The following is a 21490-nucleotide window of genomic DNA, read 5'->3' as shown; positions in this document are numbered from 1 at the left end:
GTACCTCTGTCAGTTGCTGAGAGAGGGAAACTAATATGTTGGGTTTTTCAGTCATCGTGTATAGAAGCAAAGTTTTCTGGTTTAGTTACACATTACGTTAAATCCCTACTGAGGTCTTGGTCATATGATTACATAGGCAAATATTTTAGGTATATGAGCAGTCTAATTTCAGTAACAATGCTTCTGTGTTTGGTATAAAGTACCTATACAAGTGTGTGGAACATCAAGGACTAAAAATGCATAGCCTGAGTTAGTATACAGAAGATTTTCTTCCCAAAATATGAGATTAGATGTAAATTTAAAAAAAAACCCTTTTTTATAACAAGCTGATGTGGAAAAAGTTTGCATTGAGTCTTTTGCCCACCAATTTTTATCTGCTGCTAATAAAGCCAAGTTTTTGTTGAAGGGCTAGGAATTTTTTTTGACTGGGCAAAAAAAATAAAATGAAGTATTATGTATTTATATTTTTGCAGAAAGCATGATCCCTTTCTCCTTCTTTCTTTTTTTTTAACAAAACAACTTGTTTCAATTTATTATACATGTCTAACCATACAGTTATCAATGCAGCATCCCATAACTAATGCTGACCCGCTTTCCCAGAAAAAGATGTTCATTGTGCATTTGAAAGGTTGAAAAGGTTTTTGTGGTTTAAATGTTGTTACATATTTTACAGCATTAGGATCTATGGAATATTTTGACAACTGCAACAGTTCAATGAAGTTGGTAATTTCTTCTTTTAATTATTTTTCATTGAACAGATTTGGAGTTAAATTTTTAAGACTTGTGTTCTGGTATATTATACAGGAACATTTTGATGAAATGTATCATGATTTTTTTTATTTTACTGCAAAGTAGCTAGAGATTATTGCCTTTAAGAGTAAGGTTATTAGCCTTTAAGCATAAAATAACCACTGGTGCGTAATTTTGACAAAACAGTGTGGTGTTCCTTTCAGCTAGTGATCGTACGTGTATGACTGCACATCCTCTTGTAGATGAGCTGATGCATGGGCTTCAAAGATTATCTGCAACACCCTAATCCACATACAGAGTGGGAAATGAGACTGGCTTTACGCATTTCATTAAGTAAAATACCGGTTGATATAAAGCTTCAGTTTTTTCCACTTTCTTCCCCATTCCCGTACTAAACACAGTGCAAGTAGTGTCTTGAATTGTTTGAAATATGTTAAACAGAGTTTTGTTATCTAAATAAAGTATCTTTAACACTAAGATTATTTATAAAAAGCATCTTCTCCAGATACATTGTTTCCACTTGTGTATGTGATGCCATTGTTTTTTAAACTTCCTCAAAAAATTGTACTTGGCTATTTCAAAAAATTAAAACCTCCCCTCAGTAGACCATGTGCTATTTTTTACCTCCCGCCCCTCTTTCAGTGTCTTGCTGTAGGAATTCGTGAAAGATCACCTGTCAGAGACCTGTAAAGAATTAATACATCTTTAACTGGCAGCTACTAAATTTGAGAATGTTCTTAAATGGGATGGGGAGGGGAAGAAGCCCCAAAATAACACCCCTCATCCTCCCTGAAAAAACAAACCAACCAACCCTAGGAATTAAGTTTCATTAGCATCCTTATTAACTTGGATTTAGATTTTTTTTTTTCTTACATTGTTAGCACAATGATGTACTCTGATGTGAAGTTATATTTTTTTCTGTTTAATTTTTAATAGGTAGGACATTAATCAGATATTAATCAAATCAGATATTTTTGATTAAATGCAATTATTTTAATAGGAAGGGGTAACACTTTATTTTAAGTCTTCAATCTAAATTCTTAGTATGGGTGCTAGCCATGGAAATATTTTAACTTCAGTAGCCTGAACTTTCCTGTGCTCAGCTCTGCTGGTAATATAAGAATCCCTTTGAGTTACTAATCTGTAAAAAGTTAGTGGTTTCAATATAATTATCCTGATTGTAGTTACTTTTGTATTTTTTTTTCTTTAACTACTATGTTTACTTATGCTAAACACATAAAGTTGAATGGAGAGCACTTAAAATAAAGCATACCTTTTTCAGTTTAAATTCATTTCCAGCATACAGGTGTTTGATAAGACTCTTATAGAATTATTTAATTTAAATGATAATTAAAGATTTACTTATCTAACACTTTAATTTTTTCATTAATATATGAAATGATTGTAGAACCTTATTCTTAATTAGCCTTATATCTTAGTTATATGCATTAAAAATCCTAATACTGTTAAGTGAACTAACTTCTTTCTTATGTTAACAATATTTGTAAATTATTTTTTCTTTTCTTGCAGCAAGGAGCAAATAATGCAGAGAAATTTGACTATGTAAGTTAATCTTACAACATTCTTTTTTAACTGAATTAAGTGGTAAAAGTCTCAAGATGGCAATGGAATTGCAAGTGAATTCTTAGTAATTTTAAAGTAATTTTAAATACATTTAAATTTTTTTATCTGCACTTGGTTGTTTAAACAGTTAGTGATTTGGAGTGCATTTGTAAATTTGTACAAGAGTTAGGGTAAGGCTGGATTTCTAAGTTCATCGGTTATAACTTTTTAAAGTCTGAAAATGTTAGCATGCTTTTCTCCCGCCCATCTCTGTCTTTTAACAGGTGATGCAATTCATGAATAAAATGGCTGGTAATGAGTATGTTGGATTCAGTAATGCTACGTAAGTATTTTTTATTTACTTAATGAAGTTAGGTGGGAAATGGCTCAACTGATAGCTGGCATATTGAGCTCATGGCAAAGTTTAGTTATTTACACTGAAACCATCATTTCATCCCTAATTTTGGAGGGTGTCTTTGGCTTGGAATTTACAAGAACTACAGTTGTGCATGTCTCTGACATCAGTGTGGCTAACTCTCACATAAAAGTGTTGGTTACCCCTTTGAAATTTAATTGTTCTGTCTTAGTGCTCTGGTGCTATGGCAGTGAGAGCTGTAAGTGCATTATCTTCCTGGCATTCGTATTAAAAATTAAACTCTGCATGTTAATGGCTGCATATCAAATGTTTAGAAAGCATGCTATACACAATTGGGACTCTTTATGCTTTTTTATTTTGCATATTTAAATTATTTTCTAAAACAGTTTTGTTCATGAACTCAATGAATAGCATTCTAAAAATCTTGGAGAGTTTTTTGAGGCGACACTGGGAAAATCATAGAAATTCCATATAGCAGAGTTGCTTCCAGGTTGCTAGTTAGCCTGCATGTGCAGAGAAGCAGAATGAGATAAGTAATGTTTTTCCTGAGCTCTGTTAATGTACAAGTGTTTACCATGGAAGGAACCAGACAGGAGAGAATTACTTATCCTCGCATCACACCAATTCCTCTGTTAGGTTTCATCCGTAACTTAACCATCACGATAAACAGTGCAGCCGTCAGTCTGGTCGTTACCTGACCTGCAGCTTTTGATCCTTGGATTCCTCTCTAGTTTGGACCTGTGGTCAGTGAATAACCTGCTCACAGCAGCTCGTTGTGGGATGTTTCATTCCACCATGGCCTTCTTAAAAACGCTTCTGAGAGTAGGATCTTACACTTCTTTGCCTTATCTCCACCTCAGTTTATGTGTGTGTAGGCAACCAGTACGGTGCGTATTCAAATGTCAAAGCTAATTCACTCCACCTGGGTGTACTGGGATGAGCTCCTGTGGCAACTTCTGTCCTGTTAGTAGAATGGTTGTGCTCTGAAGTAGTGTATCCTTTACATGCAGTTTTATTGAATAACATTATGTGTCTCTGAAGTTAGGTGGTTTTTTGGAAGTCTGATGTGTTGTCTTGTCTTCAATATGTTTTTTTTTATTATTATTTTAAGGTTCCAGTCTGAAAGAGAGAGTGGAGATAGAAACTTTGCAATTGGCTATTACTTGAAAGAAAAAAAGGTTGATCTCTTTTGTTTATTGTGTTTTGAAGACTGTGTGGTGGGGTTTTTCCATAGTCTGTGAAGACTTTTAATTTATTTAATGTACAGTATGGCATAAATTATTCTAATAGTGTATATGTTTTCATATTGTTACTCAAAATGCTGTAATTTAGAAAGTGTGATAGTTATTCTACTAGAACAGCTGCAGTCATTCTTCTGTATCATAGCCATGATAATTTGCTTTATTTGTCATAAAATGCATAATCTGTGCTGTACAGATGACTTTATAAAGTCCTTGATGCATTTTGCAGTCTGCTGATTTAAAGATGTTTAAAGTTGTACTAAAAATATTTTAATAACTAGCTTATTGACCTCACTGCACTGTTATTTTTAAATCTGATGTGATTTAGTATTTTTACTCGTAACATTTAAATAAATATTTAATTTAAAATTTGCCTAATGCATAATATGTGGACAAGAATATAGCTTAATTTATATCTCTCTAAAAGCAGTATTTAAAAAAAAATGGTCATAATTTTACCTAAAGACTATTTTTCTTCCTCAGTGCTTTCCTGAAGGCACGGATATGGTTGCTATACTGGACTTCTATTTTCAGGTAACTGACTTTAAAATTGAGACTCATTATAGACTTAGAATTACTATTATAAGCAGCAGAAGCCGATTTGTTCAAAGATAGGAAGGCATTAATGGCTTATAGCTAAACTTGTCAGCTTCTGTTAAACTGCAAATGAGTGATGTACATTTGATGTATCCAGATTTGCTTTTGTTTAGTTGATGCACTTAAGTGTCTTTACTGCTAATGCAAACTAGCAGTAGTCTTAAAAACGCTAGTAGTTATAAGCTTAAAATGTCTTGTATTACTTCAGTGAGTTTAACAAAATACTTGTTTCTTTGGGTTGCTGCTCTTTATTGTGTTGTGAAGTACTTTAAACTCTGTGTGTAACTAGAATAGTATGTGCATGCTCTATTGTAAGCTCAGTGGTAGTGGTATAAATTAAATAATATGAGTATCTCCTCCTTTTTTGATTACTTCGATGCTTATAAGTAAAACAAAGAATCGAGCTACATGTGTTCTCCTCCCCCATTTTTTTTCTTTTTCACTGTCAGCAAGTTATTTGCAACTGTCACAAAATGAGAACTTGGCAAGTGTGAGGTATTTCCTCAGTAAGAGTTTCTTAATGTTAAAACATTCACAACTCACTCAGCTCTGCTGCATGTGGTTCTCAAGAGACAGTTCAGGTTCCATTACTGAATCAGTCTGTCTGGGATAGTTTAAAAAAAAAAAAATCCAAAGTTTAGTTCTCAAAATGAATCTGTTCTTGATTCATGAGACTTGCTCTTACTTATGGAAATTATAAACAATATTTTTTTTTTAAATGCAAATTTTATCTAAGTTTTTGGTATTGGGATGCACCTGCTCTAATCTTTAGATTGAATGACTATTTATGAAGTAAGGTGTACGTGATTAGCCTTAGTTGACCTCTTGATGAGTTGGAAACTAGGTACAAGCTAATAGTCTACTCTGAACTTCTGTTATTACAGAACAAAACTGGTAATTTAATTGAATTTAGTATTTAAAAATGCTTTTTAAATGCATCCTATCTCACTGCCTCAAGTCCCGATACTCTTCTGAGTGTAAAGCTATTAATAAGCTATGAAATGCCAAACTTAACTTTTCTGATGTATTTTAATTTGGCCTCATTTTCATGCATTATGATTTATAATTTCATGACTGCATGTCATTCTTTTTTTCTTTTCCCTTGCAAAATTCCCTTTTCACTCCATACTCAGCAAAAGGACAGCTCAGACATGAGCGGCAATTCTGTTTTGTTTTCTTCTCACTGTACCACACTTACTTTCCAACACTCAGATTCTGCTTAAAGGCTAGCTAGTTCTTTTCTTTGGGTTTTCTGTAATGCTTCTTCCTCCCTTGTGTAATTGTGAACTTTCTGAAAAGGAATAGACTTATTTTCCTGTTATCTCTGTAAAGTGAGGATGGATTATTCTCATGTTAGAGAACTGAGGTACAAAATGCAGGTGCTTAAACTGAGAACCTAGAAACACTTTTTTTTTCCAAAGTAGGTGATGTTGTATAATACTTCATATGTTTAAAACACAGTTGCCATTTTAGATGCGTCTCTGACAATCTCTTGATTTGCAACTCCAGTTGATTGGACTAGGATGTATTGAGTTTGGCACCCGGAAAATAAGAATTCCAGGTAGTAACTACTCATGCAAACTTGGCTTAGGTAACTTCATGAAGTATCATGTGATGATTGTTTGGCAAAAGCAAGAATACAAGCACTAGTTTGTTTACTTTTCAGAGTAGCATTTCAGCTTCAGGTTGAAACCAGCTTATCTTTTGGTTTCTGCAGAAATGAGGCAGCATCAGGTGATGGCATCATATCACATTTCCTGATGTGTCACCAAAGTATGTATAGTCTGTACTGAAGCAGGGATCCTGGGAGAAACGATCGTGTGGTCATATCATTAATATATCATAAAGTATATATGAGAGAAAGGTGAAATTAAGGCTGCATCAGCAGGAAGTGCTGGCATTAAGACTTGCATGTGGTAGAGTTTGCAGCTTTAAAATTTACTTTTAATAATGTGGGGGGTCGTCTAAGACTTAAAAACCCCCACAAAACAAACTCAAATAAAAAAACAAAACAAAACAAAAAAACCCAACAAAAAACAAAACAACCAAACCAAAACCTATCATTCTGTGGTTTGCCATTTAAGCAGATGAAAAATACTGAGATTGTTTTCTAGACCTCCTCTTTTCAAAGGAACGTAAGGGGGTGGGGGGAGGAATCAAGCAGACACTAACCCATGAAAAATACCATTCCAAACTATTAAGAGGGCTTACAAACACTGTTGCTGGGATCTTTAGAGTAGGAGGATTCAGATCATATTAATTGATGCTGCTAGCATCATCTGTAACAAATATTATGCTACAGGTTATTTTATGAGATGTTATTTCTATAGAAACATACTGTTGATCCTGCTATAGTTGGCCTTACTGTGCTAGAAGTATCAGTTCTTATAATCTCTATTTCTTTTTCATAAGCTTTGCTCAATAGAAGTAACGTGTGAATCGGCAAGTGTGATGGCAGCAACTCTGGCTAATGGTGGCTTTTGCCCAATCACTGGTGAGAGAGTACTGAGTCCTGAAGCAGTGAGGAATACCTTGAGTTTAATGCATTCCTGTGGCATGTATGACTTTTCAGGGCAGTTTGCCTTCCATGTAAGTAGTTTTTAGATTTTACTTAAAGCTGATCAGGAAGGTTATTAATATGTGCTATTGTTTTCCATGTCCCAGGGCTGGCTGGCTTGCTTGCTTCTAGGGGGAGAGGAGAGGGTATTGCATTAATTTTCTAGAAATTGAATGCACCATATGGGAAAATCTCACCTAGGGTTTGTGGCACAACTAATACAACATACATTATACCAATTGCTATTCTCTGCCACTTCACATTTGGGAATCCTTTTCATGTCAAAACATAAATATTGTCCCTTAAGAAAGGCTGTTCATGAGAGAAACATCTTGTGATGTGGAGGTAACTGGAACCAGCATAACTGAAGAAATCCTGCTATATGGAAGTAGGATAGCAGAAAGCCTTTGCAGACAGTTGCTTTTTCTTCACTAACTCAAGCTCATGAATTATCCTCATGTGTTGTAAAAGTGGCTGTCATACACAGCATATGTACCATACTTCTATTTCCCAGCAGTATGTTCCTTACTTGTAAGTATTTCAAGATTGACTGCATCTTCTTTGTATTTTTAACATCCTCTTTTGAACAGCTTTAATTTTTCCTTATTGCATATATGTAAAATTTATTGTGCTGCTTTGCGTGACCTCAGTTATATCCTCATAGCTCTGTAAGCAAGATGTGACATGTTAGTTCCTATTGGAAAAAAAGCAGTATCTCTATCCGGATTATAAAGTAGTAGGTTATTGAGTAATTTCATTGAGAGATTCTTCTGTTTTCTTGTGGTTTTTTTTGGTTGTTTTTTTTTTTTTTTTAACCTTTTCTAGTCAAGATTTCTTTGTAATGTGTATAGCTTTGTCCTGTTCATGACAGATACACTTGTGTTTTGCTGCTTAGTCATAATTGCTTTTTTATAATAGGTTTTAATTATCTTTTTTGCTGTATTACTGACACTCTGTGTTACTGAGAGCAAATAACTGTATGATTGTGTACCTTGGTTTGACACAAACTGTGCTTCAGGTTATTGTCTGTCTAAGAAGAGAATAGTCATACATTCCCAGCTTAAAGTGCTTTCCAGATCTACATTTTATAAATGCTGCATAATAATCTTCAGCAAAATGCTAATGCATTGTGTTACAGTAGTGAAGAATGTTTGCAGAAGACAGTAATTCTCTAATTATTCTATAGGTTGGTCTTCCTGCAAAATCTGGAGTTGCTGGTGGGATTCTTCTGGTTGTTCCTAATGTCATGGGCTTGATGTGCTGGTCACCTCCTTTGGACAAGATGGGCAACAGTGTTAAAGGAATTCACTTTTGTCATGTAAGCAGCATTGCTTTACTGTTTTTTATTTTGTGTGTGTGATTTTTTTGTTTCTGTTTTTTTTTCTGTTTTTTGTTTTGGATTGTATGGGTTGTTTTGTTTGTTTTTTTTTTTTTTTTTTTATCTCTTGCAGTTGATGTTTACTGAGTTTCAGTTAGTATAGCTGAGATCTAAGTGAATTAAATAGCGATTCATTACTCTTCCATGCACAGCAAGTTTCATTTGATCCGAGGGTGAAAGTCCAAGAAGAGACATTTGCATTTTAGTAATAAATAACACTTTAATTCAGTGAGCATTAAGAAAATATGATGCCAGAAACACTGGAGAAATTTATTGTGGAAAAGCTTTGAAAAGGAACACTTGATTAACTAATGAAAGAGCTGGTCTCTTACTGCATTAGAAGATGTAGAGCTCTATTTGCAGACTCCTTTTTCCTCTCCAGTCATAAATAATTATCAAAACATTGCAACTCTTAATTCATTACAATAAAAGAAGAAGATTCTAATGAAATATTGCTATTCTGATGTGGTTTCTTTTAAACCGATTTCTGTAAATAGTTTGACATAAACCATGTCTTCATAGGTCAGACCCAGTTGTTGGGCAAGCTCTTCCTAGTTTTGTCTCTTGCTTTTGAAAGGGCTGTGGACAGTCTGTTGATAGCAGCATTAGAAGCAGGAGAGATTTTGTAGAGTACTTTGTAATGATTAATAAAGATGTTTTGTGGGAAAGAGGGAATGTAAAAAACATTGTCTTTTTTATTTTCTCCCTAAAACTACCTTGTAATACTGATTTAAGTAATTATAAATGGGGGCGAAAAAAGTCTCAAAGAAAGAGAATAGTAGGCTATCTAGAGCCCAGTAGGTAATGTAAGAATATTGTAATGTTTTGGAAGTTGAAGGCATAAATAGGCTGCTGCTCTTTTTTTTTCTTTTTTTTTTTTTCCCCCCTTTTCCTTTCCTTCACTCCCTGCCCCCCGCCCTTTTTTTTTTTTTATTATTAATATTAAAGTAGTGTGATGACAGTTAAGCTGCATTGACACTAGTCTGGATGGACTTCAGTTCCTAGGGTGAACACCTGTATGACTAGTCTTCACTTAGCTTATTGACAACATCATGCTATTTACAGTATACAAGAGTTTAGTTTGTATGGATGAGCAGCAGTTAAAACTTCTCATACTTCTATTTATCTAACATCTGTATAGCTGTAAATTAAGAGTACTAAGAAGTTACTAGTTCTAGTTTAAAATACTTTAAATTTTCATATGAAATAGTCTTGATAATTAAAATATAAAATCCATAGAACGACAGGTAGGTGAAGAATTTACTGCATTTATTTTATGTTATGAGGCCTAAAATCTGTATAGAAAATCATGGCATGGAAGTAACATGAATGTAGCATTCACTTTTGAAAATACAACAGCATAGCAAAGTTCTGTAATTATAACCTTTCATGTTGTAATTCAGACTGAATTAAAATCCATTATGCAACACATTTTCTTGTTTCATCCTTTTGATTGAAGTTTTATGTACTAGACTAGCCTAGACTATTCTTCCTGTTCCTGAAGTGTTTCATACAGCCAGAGTAGAAATATATTAAAATAGATATTTTGCCAGCGGCTACTTGTTTTGTACTTCTTTAGAAAGAAATTTAAAGGTATTATTAGAACTTAATCATATCACTGTACTGTGTTCGAAGGACTTTACAGATGTTGGTATTAGTGTATTAAATAAGATTCTTGTATTACTGGTTTAAGTTACTAAGATATGATGTAAAACATAAGTGGTAGTATTGTTATAATCTCATATGCATTTGACTATCATATGCAAATAATAATGTATGTTCTCTAAATATTTGCAGGATCTGGTTTCTTTGTGCAATTTCCATAACTACGATAATTTGAGACACTTTGCAAAAAAGCTTGATCCTCGCAGAGAAGGTGGTGATCAGCGGGTAAGTTAATATGTGCTTAGTGAGTATTGCTTGCAGACATCAGAAGAAATAAGAAGTTCTTCTCTAAATGCAAAACTGCTCAATGACATGTATTGCATCAAAGCTTTCAGATAAACTAGTTAGTTTACATTATTAGTGGACACTTACCTGGGTGGACCACACTATCCCAGGATTTTGTATAGTAGAATATCATACTAGATTTATAATTCCATCTCATGCAGTTCATTTCCCTTGCTAGACTAAGTATGTGGTATCTGAAAAAAGTTTCACAGATTTTTACTGTACTGGTTGCTTTTAATAAAGATTTGACCAGCTGGTGGGCTTAGCCTTTCTGTTCTGTGCTGCAGTGCATGAGATGTATGTTTAGCATTTTTTCACAGTGGTATCTCTGAGACCGCATGACTTGCTGAGAGTTGCACAGGCAGTGATTTCAGGCGTTGCAGTGCTGTAGACAAGTGCCTGTTACTAAGGAAGTGGTACAAGCAATGTCTGGGAATGAACTGAATCCACTCCAGCTACATGTACAAAAGATAAAAAGCGTGAGGGTGCTTGAGATAAGGAAAAAACTCTTTGCTTTTGATACCTTTAATGTTTTAACTAAGACGTGAAGATTTCAATGGGGAGAAGATGCAGTAGAATGCTTTTTAAAGTGCTTCTATTTGCATGTATACATCTGAAAAATACCCGATTTGGAACTTGAATTTTTTATAACTGGAAAAGAGAAAATAACAGTTTATGTGCAGAGGTGAAAAACTCGAGTCTGTTAGCATTGACTGCAAGTATGGATTTTTTTCCTTCAAATACACTAATAAATAATATATGTTGCTTGAACAACTAGCATTCCTTTGGACCAATGGACTATGAGAATCTCCAGCAAGAACTTGCTTTAAAAGAAACAGTATGGAAAAAAGTGTCACCTGAATCAAACGAGGACATCTCCAGAACCGTAGTGTATAGAATGGAAGGTCGGGGAGAGCAAAACTAAACGAATGGGTTCTAGTTGCATTAAATTCTTCATTTTAAAAACCCTCAAGCATCTCTAGATTTAAGTTTGATTTGAATATTGTTTGCCTGGTGTTTCATTTATATATACGTTTTGTGTAAATTCTGTATGCTATACCAAAAAGACTGTCAAAGTTCAAGGGGGGGGAAAAGCATATGCAAGCAACAAAACCCCAAAATGTTAACTGACTTCTGTAGTTACCTAAAACGTGTTTGCTTTAAAAAAAGGTAAATCTGAATGTTTTCAAAGATATACCACTCTTGTGTATATCTGTTTATTTTTGTTTATACCTGAGAATTTTAAGTAAATTAACTTTAGAGCCAAGCAAGAACTTAGGATGTGTCCTCTGATCAGACTCAGCATGTAAAGATAGAAAAATTTTAACTAAAATATGATGTAAAATAGTGTCAGCAAAATACAGCAAATTCACGAATCTCTAAATAATTGTCTATTGAGTGGAGATAGGTTCTGAGTCACGTTATTACCATATCCTTGGGTTTTTTTAATATGAGCATTCAAATTGCTTTGAACAGAAATGGGTCCTTTGGATATGCCATGCTAGTGAAGATTGTATTTTTTTGATCAGACTTTTAATAATTATTAATGCTAACATTTAAATAAAAAGAGCAAAAATGGCTGGGGAGGACCGGGAGAAGGGGGCTGGGGGGAAACCTGCCTTGTTTGCAACTTAACTAAAGCAGCAGAAAGATTTCTTGACAAACTATTTTGAGTGTCTTGCTGCTTGTACTGCCAGCTGGTTAGTTATGACTCAGAATTCTGCCTTACTAATAATGCTGTGCTCCACCCTCAAGAGGAATGTAAGCAATCTTGGTTTGAGTGTAGTAACCAACTGAGTAGTGAGCAGGAAATAGAGTCAAAGCAAAGCAGAGAGGTAGATAGTAAAACTGTTTACAATTAACTTATTTTTCAACCTCTCCTGTGTGTGCTTGTTCATATATATGATCAGAGGTTTCAACTAAATAGTTGCACATGAGCAAATTTTTAAAAAGTTACCATTAATTGCTACTTTTTAAAATTACAGTGAGTTTGCACCTCTGTCAGCTTGCTAAGAAACAGGATTGCATTCTACAGGCAACTGCATCTGTTCATCTCCATAATTTGATAATTTTGAGTATCTTGGGCAGGGTATAGCTTGAAAAGGTGTATGTGAGCCTCAAATAGACTCAGTAGGCAATGCTGGACAGAGGGCACAGACTTGCTAAATTCTTGACACTTGTAGCTATTAGTTTCTTAATGATGCTAGAAATCTTAGAAAATTATTCTCCCTGAAGGTTTCCCCTTTATAACTTTGCAGATAGTTTGATATATCCCACACCCAGTGCAGATCATACAGAGTCCTGGTTTATAAAACTGCAGAAAACTTGCCCAAGATAAATGGTATTAGCTCGTTGAGGATTCTAAGAGACAATGACAGATAATTCCTTAGTAACACCTTCACCCCTTCTCCCTGCCCCCTTCCCCAATCCCTCTCCCTTTTTAATTTTATCTAAAACTCCAAAGTACGTTCATATGTGAATTTTGCATAAGGGGAGAGTTAGGTTTTTCCTGCCCCTTTCTTGACCCATCTGGATGTATATGAATTCAGGAAGATGCATAAAGCAAAGCTGATGCTCTCTGAGAAAGCAAGCTGTTCTTAATTACCCTGCTTGGGCATTGTTAGTTTTGCATAAACATTTGAAATAAGCTCTGACTAAACCCTGAATAATCTTCATCTAGCAGTGTATTGTAAAAGGATGGGCTTCCTGCCTTTGAAGCCTAGGATTGAAATGTTTAAGCAAAACAATACAGAACATTAATTTTCAGTGAATTTGAAGTCCTATTGGGATGAAGAAGTAAATCTGTGGTGCAGATGTCAGTCATAAATGTCAGTCCTAAATTGCTGGATAATAGCTGTTTTGTAACCTTATCACTAATGATAAGGTTAGGTTTGTTAGTGTTTATCTTGAAAATAAAGTAAGTAAAGGCAAAGTCTTGAATGATAAGAATGTCTCACCTGTTTGAGGACTTTACAGTAAACTAGTAGTTACAGAGGTATAACAGGTATTCAGATCCTGTAAAACTGTGTCTTTACCTGAAATACCCTTAAGGGCACGAGAGAACATGTGTCTGTGCTGCTAATGAAAAGTATTTACAGTGACGACATGTTTCTGGTTACATTACCAATTTAATTAAAAAAGGAAACTGTATGATGCAGGATTTTCTTGATCTAAGTCTACACACATTTTCTGATGTTTTAGCACTATTTGCAGCTAATTCGAAAAACATGGTTGAAGGTGGAGAATTGTTCCTTCTGGGTTTTACTTGAAAATAAAACTCTTTACCATGTTTATGTTTGTCAGTTGCATACAAAACTTGTGGTAGAGGCAAGTCCTGCATAGGAAATACAAAATCAAGGAAACTACCAGATCTTTAATATGCATAATAAGAATACTTAGGGTACAGCTTACAAAGCCTTTACTTTAGATATATATATATATATATATTACAGTTCTGTAATATATGCTTTTGAAGCCTGTCTCAGAATTTAAGTCAGCCTCTAGTTGGGAGGGGTCAGGAGGAGACTCCTTTGGACCAATTGTTTTGTAACTTGCCTGCACTCCCAGTGTCTTGTTCTGGCCTGCCAGGCCTGCGGACGGCTCTTGCTCGTGGCAGGCCCCGATGGCTGGGGCCGGCCAGGCCTGCCGTGACGACCTACCCGCGCCCGCCTCGTGTGTGGTGCGCGGGGCTGAAGGAACGCGGTGGTAGGGGCAGGTCATTGAATGTTTGAAGTCTGCAACGGTTTTAGTGTTCACCTGTGCTACAGTAATAGCAATTCTTGATATTCAAGCATTTTAGCTGTTTGTTTGTTTTTCTTTGTCAGCATCGTTAACATTTCATTAGAAATGTAAATGCTTTTTAAAATTTATTTTAGCATTTGTGTTGTACCTTTTGGCTCGGTTGTTAAGTTTACCTGTCTCTTTTTCCATTTTTCATTTGCATTGTATGTTATTTATGTATCTCAATTTCCAGCATGCTTATTTTTGTATTGTTTAATAAATTTATTTTAAGCTGATTTTTATTGTATTTTTTTTTCTCTCAATGGAGAACAGATTTGTTCAAACACGTTTTTGAGACTGAAGTGAGATAGTGAGCACTCCGTTCTGAAAAAGATAAAGTTCTGGAAAAGGAGGTGGAATAAGCAGATTTAGTTAAACCAGTCATTGAAAACCTTCCTAAGATTTCTTAAATGTTTTGTACAATAATAGAGTTATTTTTCTCTTTGAACTGTTATCTTAGAAAGTCGAAAGCAAAAATCAACGTTGCAAAACTTTCTTGCCATGAATTTTCTAGAAAAAATGTAATGGTGCAGTAGGATATTAATGTCACTGTGTATTTGTGTGGTTTTGAAGATACTCATTCAGTCACTTGGAAAATATGTGGTTAATGGTACCAGTGCCAGGGTAGTAATTGTTGATCCTGAGCATTATGAAGTGAAAAATATAGCTTGTAATAAATCACACCTAGTGAGGAAGGTGGTCCAAAAACCACATCCTTGTAGTAGCAGCAGTGGGGTCGGAACAACGGTTAGTTGAATCTGGGTTCCTGGCAAAGCACTTGTCCTTTGTCACAGGCTTACTTTTTTTTTGCCATGAATATTTATTGGAGATACTAAATAGTAGATGTATTTATAATGTGATGATTCCGAGGCAAGATTTTGTCACTAGGCAAATGCCTGTACCGAGGATGGCTATAATTATTAACTCAGCTTTTCTGTAGATTGGTTTATAAACTGCAGTTACCTGTACTGTGTTTTTAATATTAGCTGTATGTTCATTGTACATAAAATATCACATATCCAAAGAGTTTATTCTCTAAATGTCATAAAGACGAGGAAAGGTAGAAGAGTAGTAGATACGAAGAGAGAACCACAGGTGATTTACTGTAGAATTATTTTGGCTCTTACATTTTGGTTTTCACAGTTATTTGTGTCGAAAGACCAGTGGGTGGGTAGATGAATAAAAAAGCAATGGAGTCAGAAGAGGGTGGGTGGGAGTGGGGGTAGTGTCTTTCATCATTATTATTTGTCTTGATACATGTCATTGATGCACAGCAGTTAGCTGTGAGCAAAGCAGTTAATGATGAGCTTCATAATTTATATGTAAATGTTTCAATATCCTAGACATTGTTAGGAGGCTTTTACTATTTTATTTTTAAAATTTTTTTTTTTTAAATATTTCTGTAGTTTTCTGGTGGAAGTTCAGAAGCAGTTATTCCAGTGAAAGAAGAATAGCCTTTTTCAGCAGAGTTCTTACTGGGGTGACTAAATACACCTAATAATTTAGCTTCAGTGCAGAGTCTCTTTGTGGAATTGGAATGCCACAAGCGTCTATAGTGGTTGCAGGGATGGCAATAGGCTTTAAATCAGGTAGAAATCTAACTAAAGCTTAATTTTTTTTTTTTTTTTTTTTGCCATGCTAGTATCTTGTCTGTTCCATGCTTCTTGTCCAGTCTAGAAGATGTGTGACTTAAGTATTGTGTGTAATGATGTGCTTTAAAGGATGGGTTATGCACAGCCCCATTTTCTTTCAGGAATTTGTCCTGGTATGTTGGAATAGTTTGCTGCAGTCTAAATTATTAAACTACCTGCTTTGAATCAAGTGCGGTTTCTGATTTACTGTTTGCTCCCTCTAGAGACTATTGTGTGCAAAGGAGAAATGCCCTGTATCCTTTTGGTTTTCGTGCAAGTTAATTTTATTATTGGCATATAATATTGCTTTGGATGTCTCTTGAACACTTAGCATTTGAAAGTTTTTGCAAAACTTAAGAGTGGCATGGCTCTGCACATATTTCAGATACTTCTGAAAATGCACAAGCATTTCTTCTGTGCATAGCAGGCCTCACGTAATGGTTACATCTGAAGCTGCAATTTAACTAGACAAAGCCCCACAGTAGAGTTTAGGCTAGCAGAAGTGTGGTGATGGTAAGTTTGTTGGTTTGGGGTGTTTTTTTGTGTGTGTGTTTTTTTTTGTTTTGTTTTGTTTTTCCCAGCAATGTAAGTAGTTTTAAACAGGACTTCATTTAGGTAATGGAGCTGAGATGGATGCATGACCTGCAGTAAGGCTGTTAAGAGTTAACCAGACCATGTAGGTTTTTAAAAAGGAAAAGACAGATGTGTTTACACATTGGGATAATAATAGCCACTTTTACACCTTGCACTAAGGCCGATGAGGAAGCAGGGTTGAAGGGAAGGACAAGGGGAAAAGGAGAGAGTTCCAGAATGCTTTTCTACCCTCAGAAGTGTTCCAGCCAGCCGTAATTGCATGTATTTCATTGATGCAGTCAGCATGTGGTGGAGCATTATCTGCTGTAAGGTAACGTTTCCTGTTTTAGTGGCTGCTCTGCTCTGATTTTGACCTAGCTGGCCCAGAGCTGCTGCCTTCCGTGCTGTCGTCTGCATACTTTCCTGAGAGCAGTTCTGCTTGCAGAAGGCAAAAGCTGTCTTCTGCATATCTTCTTTCTGGATTTCCTCTGACCCCTTTATCTGATCATTTATAGCAGATCTTCTCCAGTTAAGTAGCACTATTATTTTGTAAATTATGGGCAGCTGGTAGTGCTTCTCCTGTTGGAGATCAGTGTACATCAATTTCAGTGTTACTTGGTCAGAGGTGGAATAAAGTCTCACTTCTCCCCCCCGCACCGTGTTTGCACTTCTGTTAGCCTGTTTGGCATCATGATTTCTCAGTGAAATTAATTGAATTTTATTCTTATTTTTACATTGTTGAATAATCTGAAAATTTAAGTAACTGTTTTGATAAAGCAGTTAACAAATATCTGCTGTTTTCTTTGGAAGGTTCTTTAATAGCTAAGTGCTATTGTTAAGTAGGCTTTTCACTTGAGTTGCCAAACAGCTGGTATACAGAATTTGAAGTATGCATGTGTTACAAAACTCCTGTGCACACTATAAACTGGGAATTTATCTTCATACTGTATCTATTCCTAGGACAGTTTTACTTAGCTAAGTGCAATCATCATAACCCATTTGTATGAAATGCAGGAGATTCTAGTGTCTGTAAGCAACTGAAGAATGAAACCATAAGCTTGTAGAGCTAGGCAAGGGTCTCTGGAGATCATCTAGTCCGACCTCCTGCTCAAAGCAGGATCCAACATTAGTTAGATCATGTTGCTCAGGGACTTTGCTGGCCAAGTGTTGAAAACCTCAAAGGATGGGGTTTCAGTAATCTCACTGGGTAACCTGTCCCTGTGCTTTTCCACTTAGATCAAATAATTTTTTCCTAACCTGCAGCTGAAATTTTCCCTTTCTGCAGCTTGTGATGGTGACTCTTGTCTTTTCACTGTGCATGATGAGCTTCTCATTATGTGGCAATCTGTTGGCTGTTAGAGAGTCCTAGAAGTGGCGTAGGTAAAAATGGCTTTTGGTCTGCAATAACTAACACTTTCACCTTCTGCTGTATTTTCCTACTGGTTCTCAAATATATATATATATATATATATATATTTATTATTATATCATTGAAAATAGTGATTTGAGGATTTGAAAATGACATATTCCCTTTATTTTGCTATTAAAGCATAACAGGCTAAATGCAAACATGGAAATATGTTATTTGCTGAGGGACAGCATGTTACTATTAGGAACCCTTGTGATCAGAGCACTTATCAAAACAATGAACTGAGAACACAAGGGGAGTGATAGGAAGAGATAACGTTGCTTGCTTCCTGTTGATGTCATGCACTAACCCAGCTTTTTCCTTGAGGCAGGCAACTTTATTGTTTATTCAGGAATTACTCATTCAATATCAATTTTTTTTGGACTGGTGGACCTGATTTTGGTTGTATGTGTAGCTTTGGCTTTCTGCATGGGAAGTGCATTTCACACTTCTTTTAAAGGACTTGTCTTTTAAACTTCTCCAACCTGTAATTGTTGCAAGACAACTAATTAAAATGTAATTGTCTGAGAATAAACTGTTCCGATCAAACACGTTTTAAAAAACCCACCCATGTTGTTGCAGAAAAAGATTAAGAATTATGGCTGAGGAGAAGCAGGCTAAAACAGCTGAGTATGTTTTGTTTTGTGTACCAAAGACTGATGGGCAATAATATGGCTGTTCCCAGGGTTTAGAGATAAAACCATGGAGGAGGAAGATGTGGTTAAGCTTGTAAGTACTTTCAGTGCAAGAAAAACGGGTACTGAATAAATAACCTAAAAAGTAGAAGGTTTCTAGAAACTTGTTCCTAATAGCTTAGAAACAATCCTCCTAACAAGAGTAGAGTGCAAACTTCTGGTGAGAGGTCCTCTATTCCACTTTCAGCGTGTAGGGTGTAGTCAGTCTCTTGCTAGTAAAGTTTCAGTACGTATCTTCTGAGGAACATCCTCCTTTATTTTGGGAATAATTCCAGTTCTGAGTGCTGTAGTGAAGAGTAAACTGTTGTCCATGAATTGTGAAGTGCCTACAGCCTGGCAAGCGGGAGCATTATTCTACTCGGAAAGCAGGAGCTTTACCCTGCTGGGTTGTGTGGATATCGATCATAGTCAATAGGTTCTTTTGTCTTGTCTGCTTAATACAGCTAGCATCACTAAAGCACCCGTCAGCATTCTGCTTTATTCATGTGGCTATTGTTGATCCCAGTCCTTTGGTCCCAAATCTTGCAGTGTTAGTAATGTCTGTATCCATGACTTCAAAGGCGCTTTTTTTTTTTTTTTTCCCTGCATCCAGAGGCAACTGCTCAGTGTTCATTCCCCTTGTTAAGGTTTCTGTATATATTCTGTATGCATTTTGTTGCAGAAGTGTTTGCAGGGGTTAGCCTATGCAAGGACTGAACAGAAACTACCAAAGTCTGTATCATGAGATGATGATGGCTCTGATTCCTGTAATAGTTTACTGCAAGAATTATTATTATTACCATTTTGGAACTTCCAGTCATCATACTTTACCGACAAAACATGATTTCATTGCTGATGATAAATACTGAAAAAATTTGACAGCAAAGTTAAAGTTCTGGAGAGGGTCATTATTTTTTTTTTTTTTTCCCCACATAACTGATGCTTTGGACATGGCAGTAAGATTGAAGTATTTCCATCCAGACTACTGACAGCAAATGCATACCACCTAAACCTGAAAATTTGCCTGGTCATCTTCTGACTTGAACAGTGAAAGTCTTTATGCCTTAAATGTTTCATTTGATCTAGTGAACTTTTTGTTGAAATAATTCATCTACCTACTATTCTTTTGTCAGTGTTCATGGCAAGCAATACAAAAGTAACATATTTTGTCATCAGGACAGGAGCCAGGTCAGATTTTCCTGTTACTTCCTCTTATTAAATCATGGTTCTCTGGAACTGCCTGATTCTCTATAGTTATTCTAACTTGGTTTTCCTTATTAGGTCTTAAAAAAATTTTGCTTGCTGGCATGATTTATGAGTTTATGAATGTCCATGAAAGGTTGGTGTTTGTTTTTTGTGGTTTGGGGGTTTTTTGTTTTGTTTTGGTTTGTTTGTTTGTGGTTTTTTTTTTTTGAACGTATGTGAAATCAGCCAACATTAGGTCTTGTCTCATGAAAGATGATTAAATTTTTACTTCATATTTTGGGAGCTTTTTCAGCGATTGGCTTAATTCTGTTGTCTCCAAAAGTAAAAAGTGTGTTAGTTCATTGATACCAGAAGAAAACAAAAACAGCAGGTGGAATCAAGCATGACCACGCTCGTAATCTAGTCAAGGCAGTTTTGGTCCTCAAGTTTCTCTCCTCTTAACAGTATGTGTACCAGGAGGGAAGCTCTCTAGTCACTACATCATCATCTAAGCCCTGTAGAAGCTTCAGCATTAGTTACTAAAGGCCTGTGTTGAAAAATTTAGGATCATCTATGGGTTGTTCAGGGGTGTCTATGACAGAGCAGTGTTGGCTGTGTCCATCCTCGTACCTGTTCTTAATATTGCATACCATAGTTGTGTACAAGGGAAAGGAATCTTGAGGCAGGATTTGTCTTCTAACTAGAGAAGTTTCTGTTCCTGGGATCTTGTAATCTAATACTGCTGGAGTTTATGGCTCTGAATCTTGAGCTCTCCGACTTGGCTGTTTTTTTTCCATGTACCCCTTGAACCAGTTCATCTTTAATGGTGGATTTGTCTGCTAGAAAGGGGAAAGGCAAAAACAGTCATGCACTGTTCTTCCCACAGCGTTCCCTGCTGTTGTGCTGAGTACCCCCTGCCCCTAGTGATGGTACAAAAAAGGAGGAACTGCCCCATCAACGCATCCTGGACGTTCTTAGGATACTGCATAATATTTTCTAGTAAAAATTAATTTGAATACCCTCATTCTGGGGGAGAGGCTTGTATGCACGAAACTTGGATTTGTGCGACCCACTTTCCACCCCTGGCGCTCAAGTTCTGGAGTCGGTATGGGCAAAGGATTGATTCTTCTGCCTCCGTTGGGGGAGGCAGCAGTGGGACTGTGGGAGCTGGGAAACACGGCTGGCTGGAACAGCCTCCGCTCACCCCGTGGGGTTTACACATCTCGGGAGTGGGGTATGGTCTTTCTGAAAGAACCTCAGTTACTGAAGGTAAGTAGATGTTTCCCTTAATCTAGTAAAGATTTTGTTTAACTACTTAACTCTTAATTCATTTTAATTAAATAGTCTTGTCTGTAATTTAAACAAAATCAGCTTACTAATGCTTTAGAATTAATCAGTTGCCAGAACTGTACATAGTAAGTCACTGAAAATTCACAATGTGTGTTGTCATGAAATAGAGTCTCTGCTTCCGTAGCTTGCCATCTTCGAGGACAGTTGAGCCAGTGCCATCATTACTGTCCGTCGGGCACTTGAGCAAAACCAAACATAGTGTGAAGTAGACTATTACTTATGCATTCGCAAACTATATCTGAAATGTGTAGTATTTTAAATTTCATTTACAAGATACTAAATCTCACTTGTCGTTTAAAAATTAGAAGAATTAAATGTAATAATCTCTGGGAATTAGGTGACTGAATTAGTTTTAGGACTGAGCTCAGACCCATCTGACACCTGCTTTCTTCTGTATGGGTTAAAGGATATTTTTTTGACTCCCTAAAGAACTTGCACCTCCCACCTGTTAGTAGTTAAGATGAATTAGCTTTTTCA

At 35.9% G+C, this 21490-nt stretch overlaps 1 protein-coding gene across 3 annotated transcripts in view; it reads left to right on the top strand.

Annotated features, from left to right (window-relative positions):
- GLS (glutaminase) overlaps positions 1–21490 on the top strand; it is a 67125-nt gene that overhangs the window by 29694 nt on the left and 15941 nt on the right. For 2 of the 3 annotated variants that reach the window (XM_042808560.1, XM_042808562.1), the window contains exons 8-14: positions 2281–2313; positions 2598–2656; positions 3801–3867; positions 4414–4464; positions 6940–7116; positions 8271–8402; positions 10260–10352. In XM_042808560.1, the coding sequence (XP_042664494.1) occupies positions 2281–2313; positions 2598–2656; positions 3801–3867; positions 4414–4464; positions 6940–7116; positions 8271–8402; positions 10260–10352 (612 nt within the window). Of the gene's footprint in view, positions 1–2280; positions 2314–2597; positions 2657–3800; positions 3868–4413; positions 4465–6939; positions 7117–8270; positions 8403–10259; positions 10353–11190; positions 14429–21490 lie in introns of those variants that run through there. The other variant, XM_042808561.1, reaches the window with a different exon arrangement.

This window comes from Tyto alba, unplaced genomic scaffold (assembly GCF_018691265.1).
Source record: "Tyto alba isolate M040663 unplaced genomic scaffold, T.alba_DEE_v4.0 Super-Scaffold_7, whole genome shotgun sequence".
NCBI classification, from domain to species: domain Eukaryota; kingdom Metazoa; phylum Chordata; class Aves; order Strigiformes; family Tytonidae; genus Tyto; species Tyto alba.
Note: the sequence above shows the minus strand (reverse complement) of the source record. Positions and strands in the feature narration are given on the sequence as shown.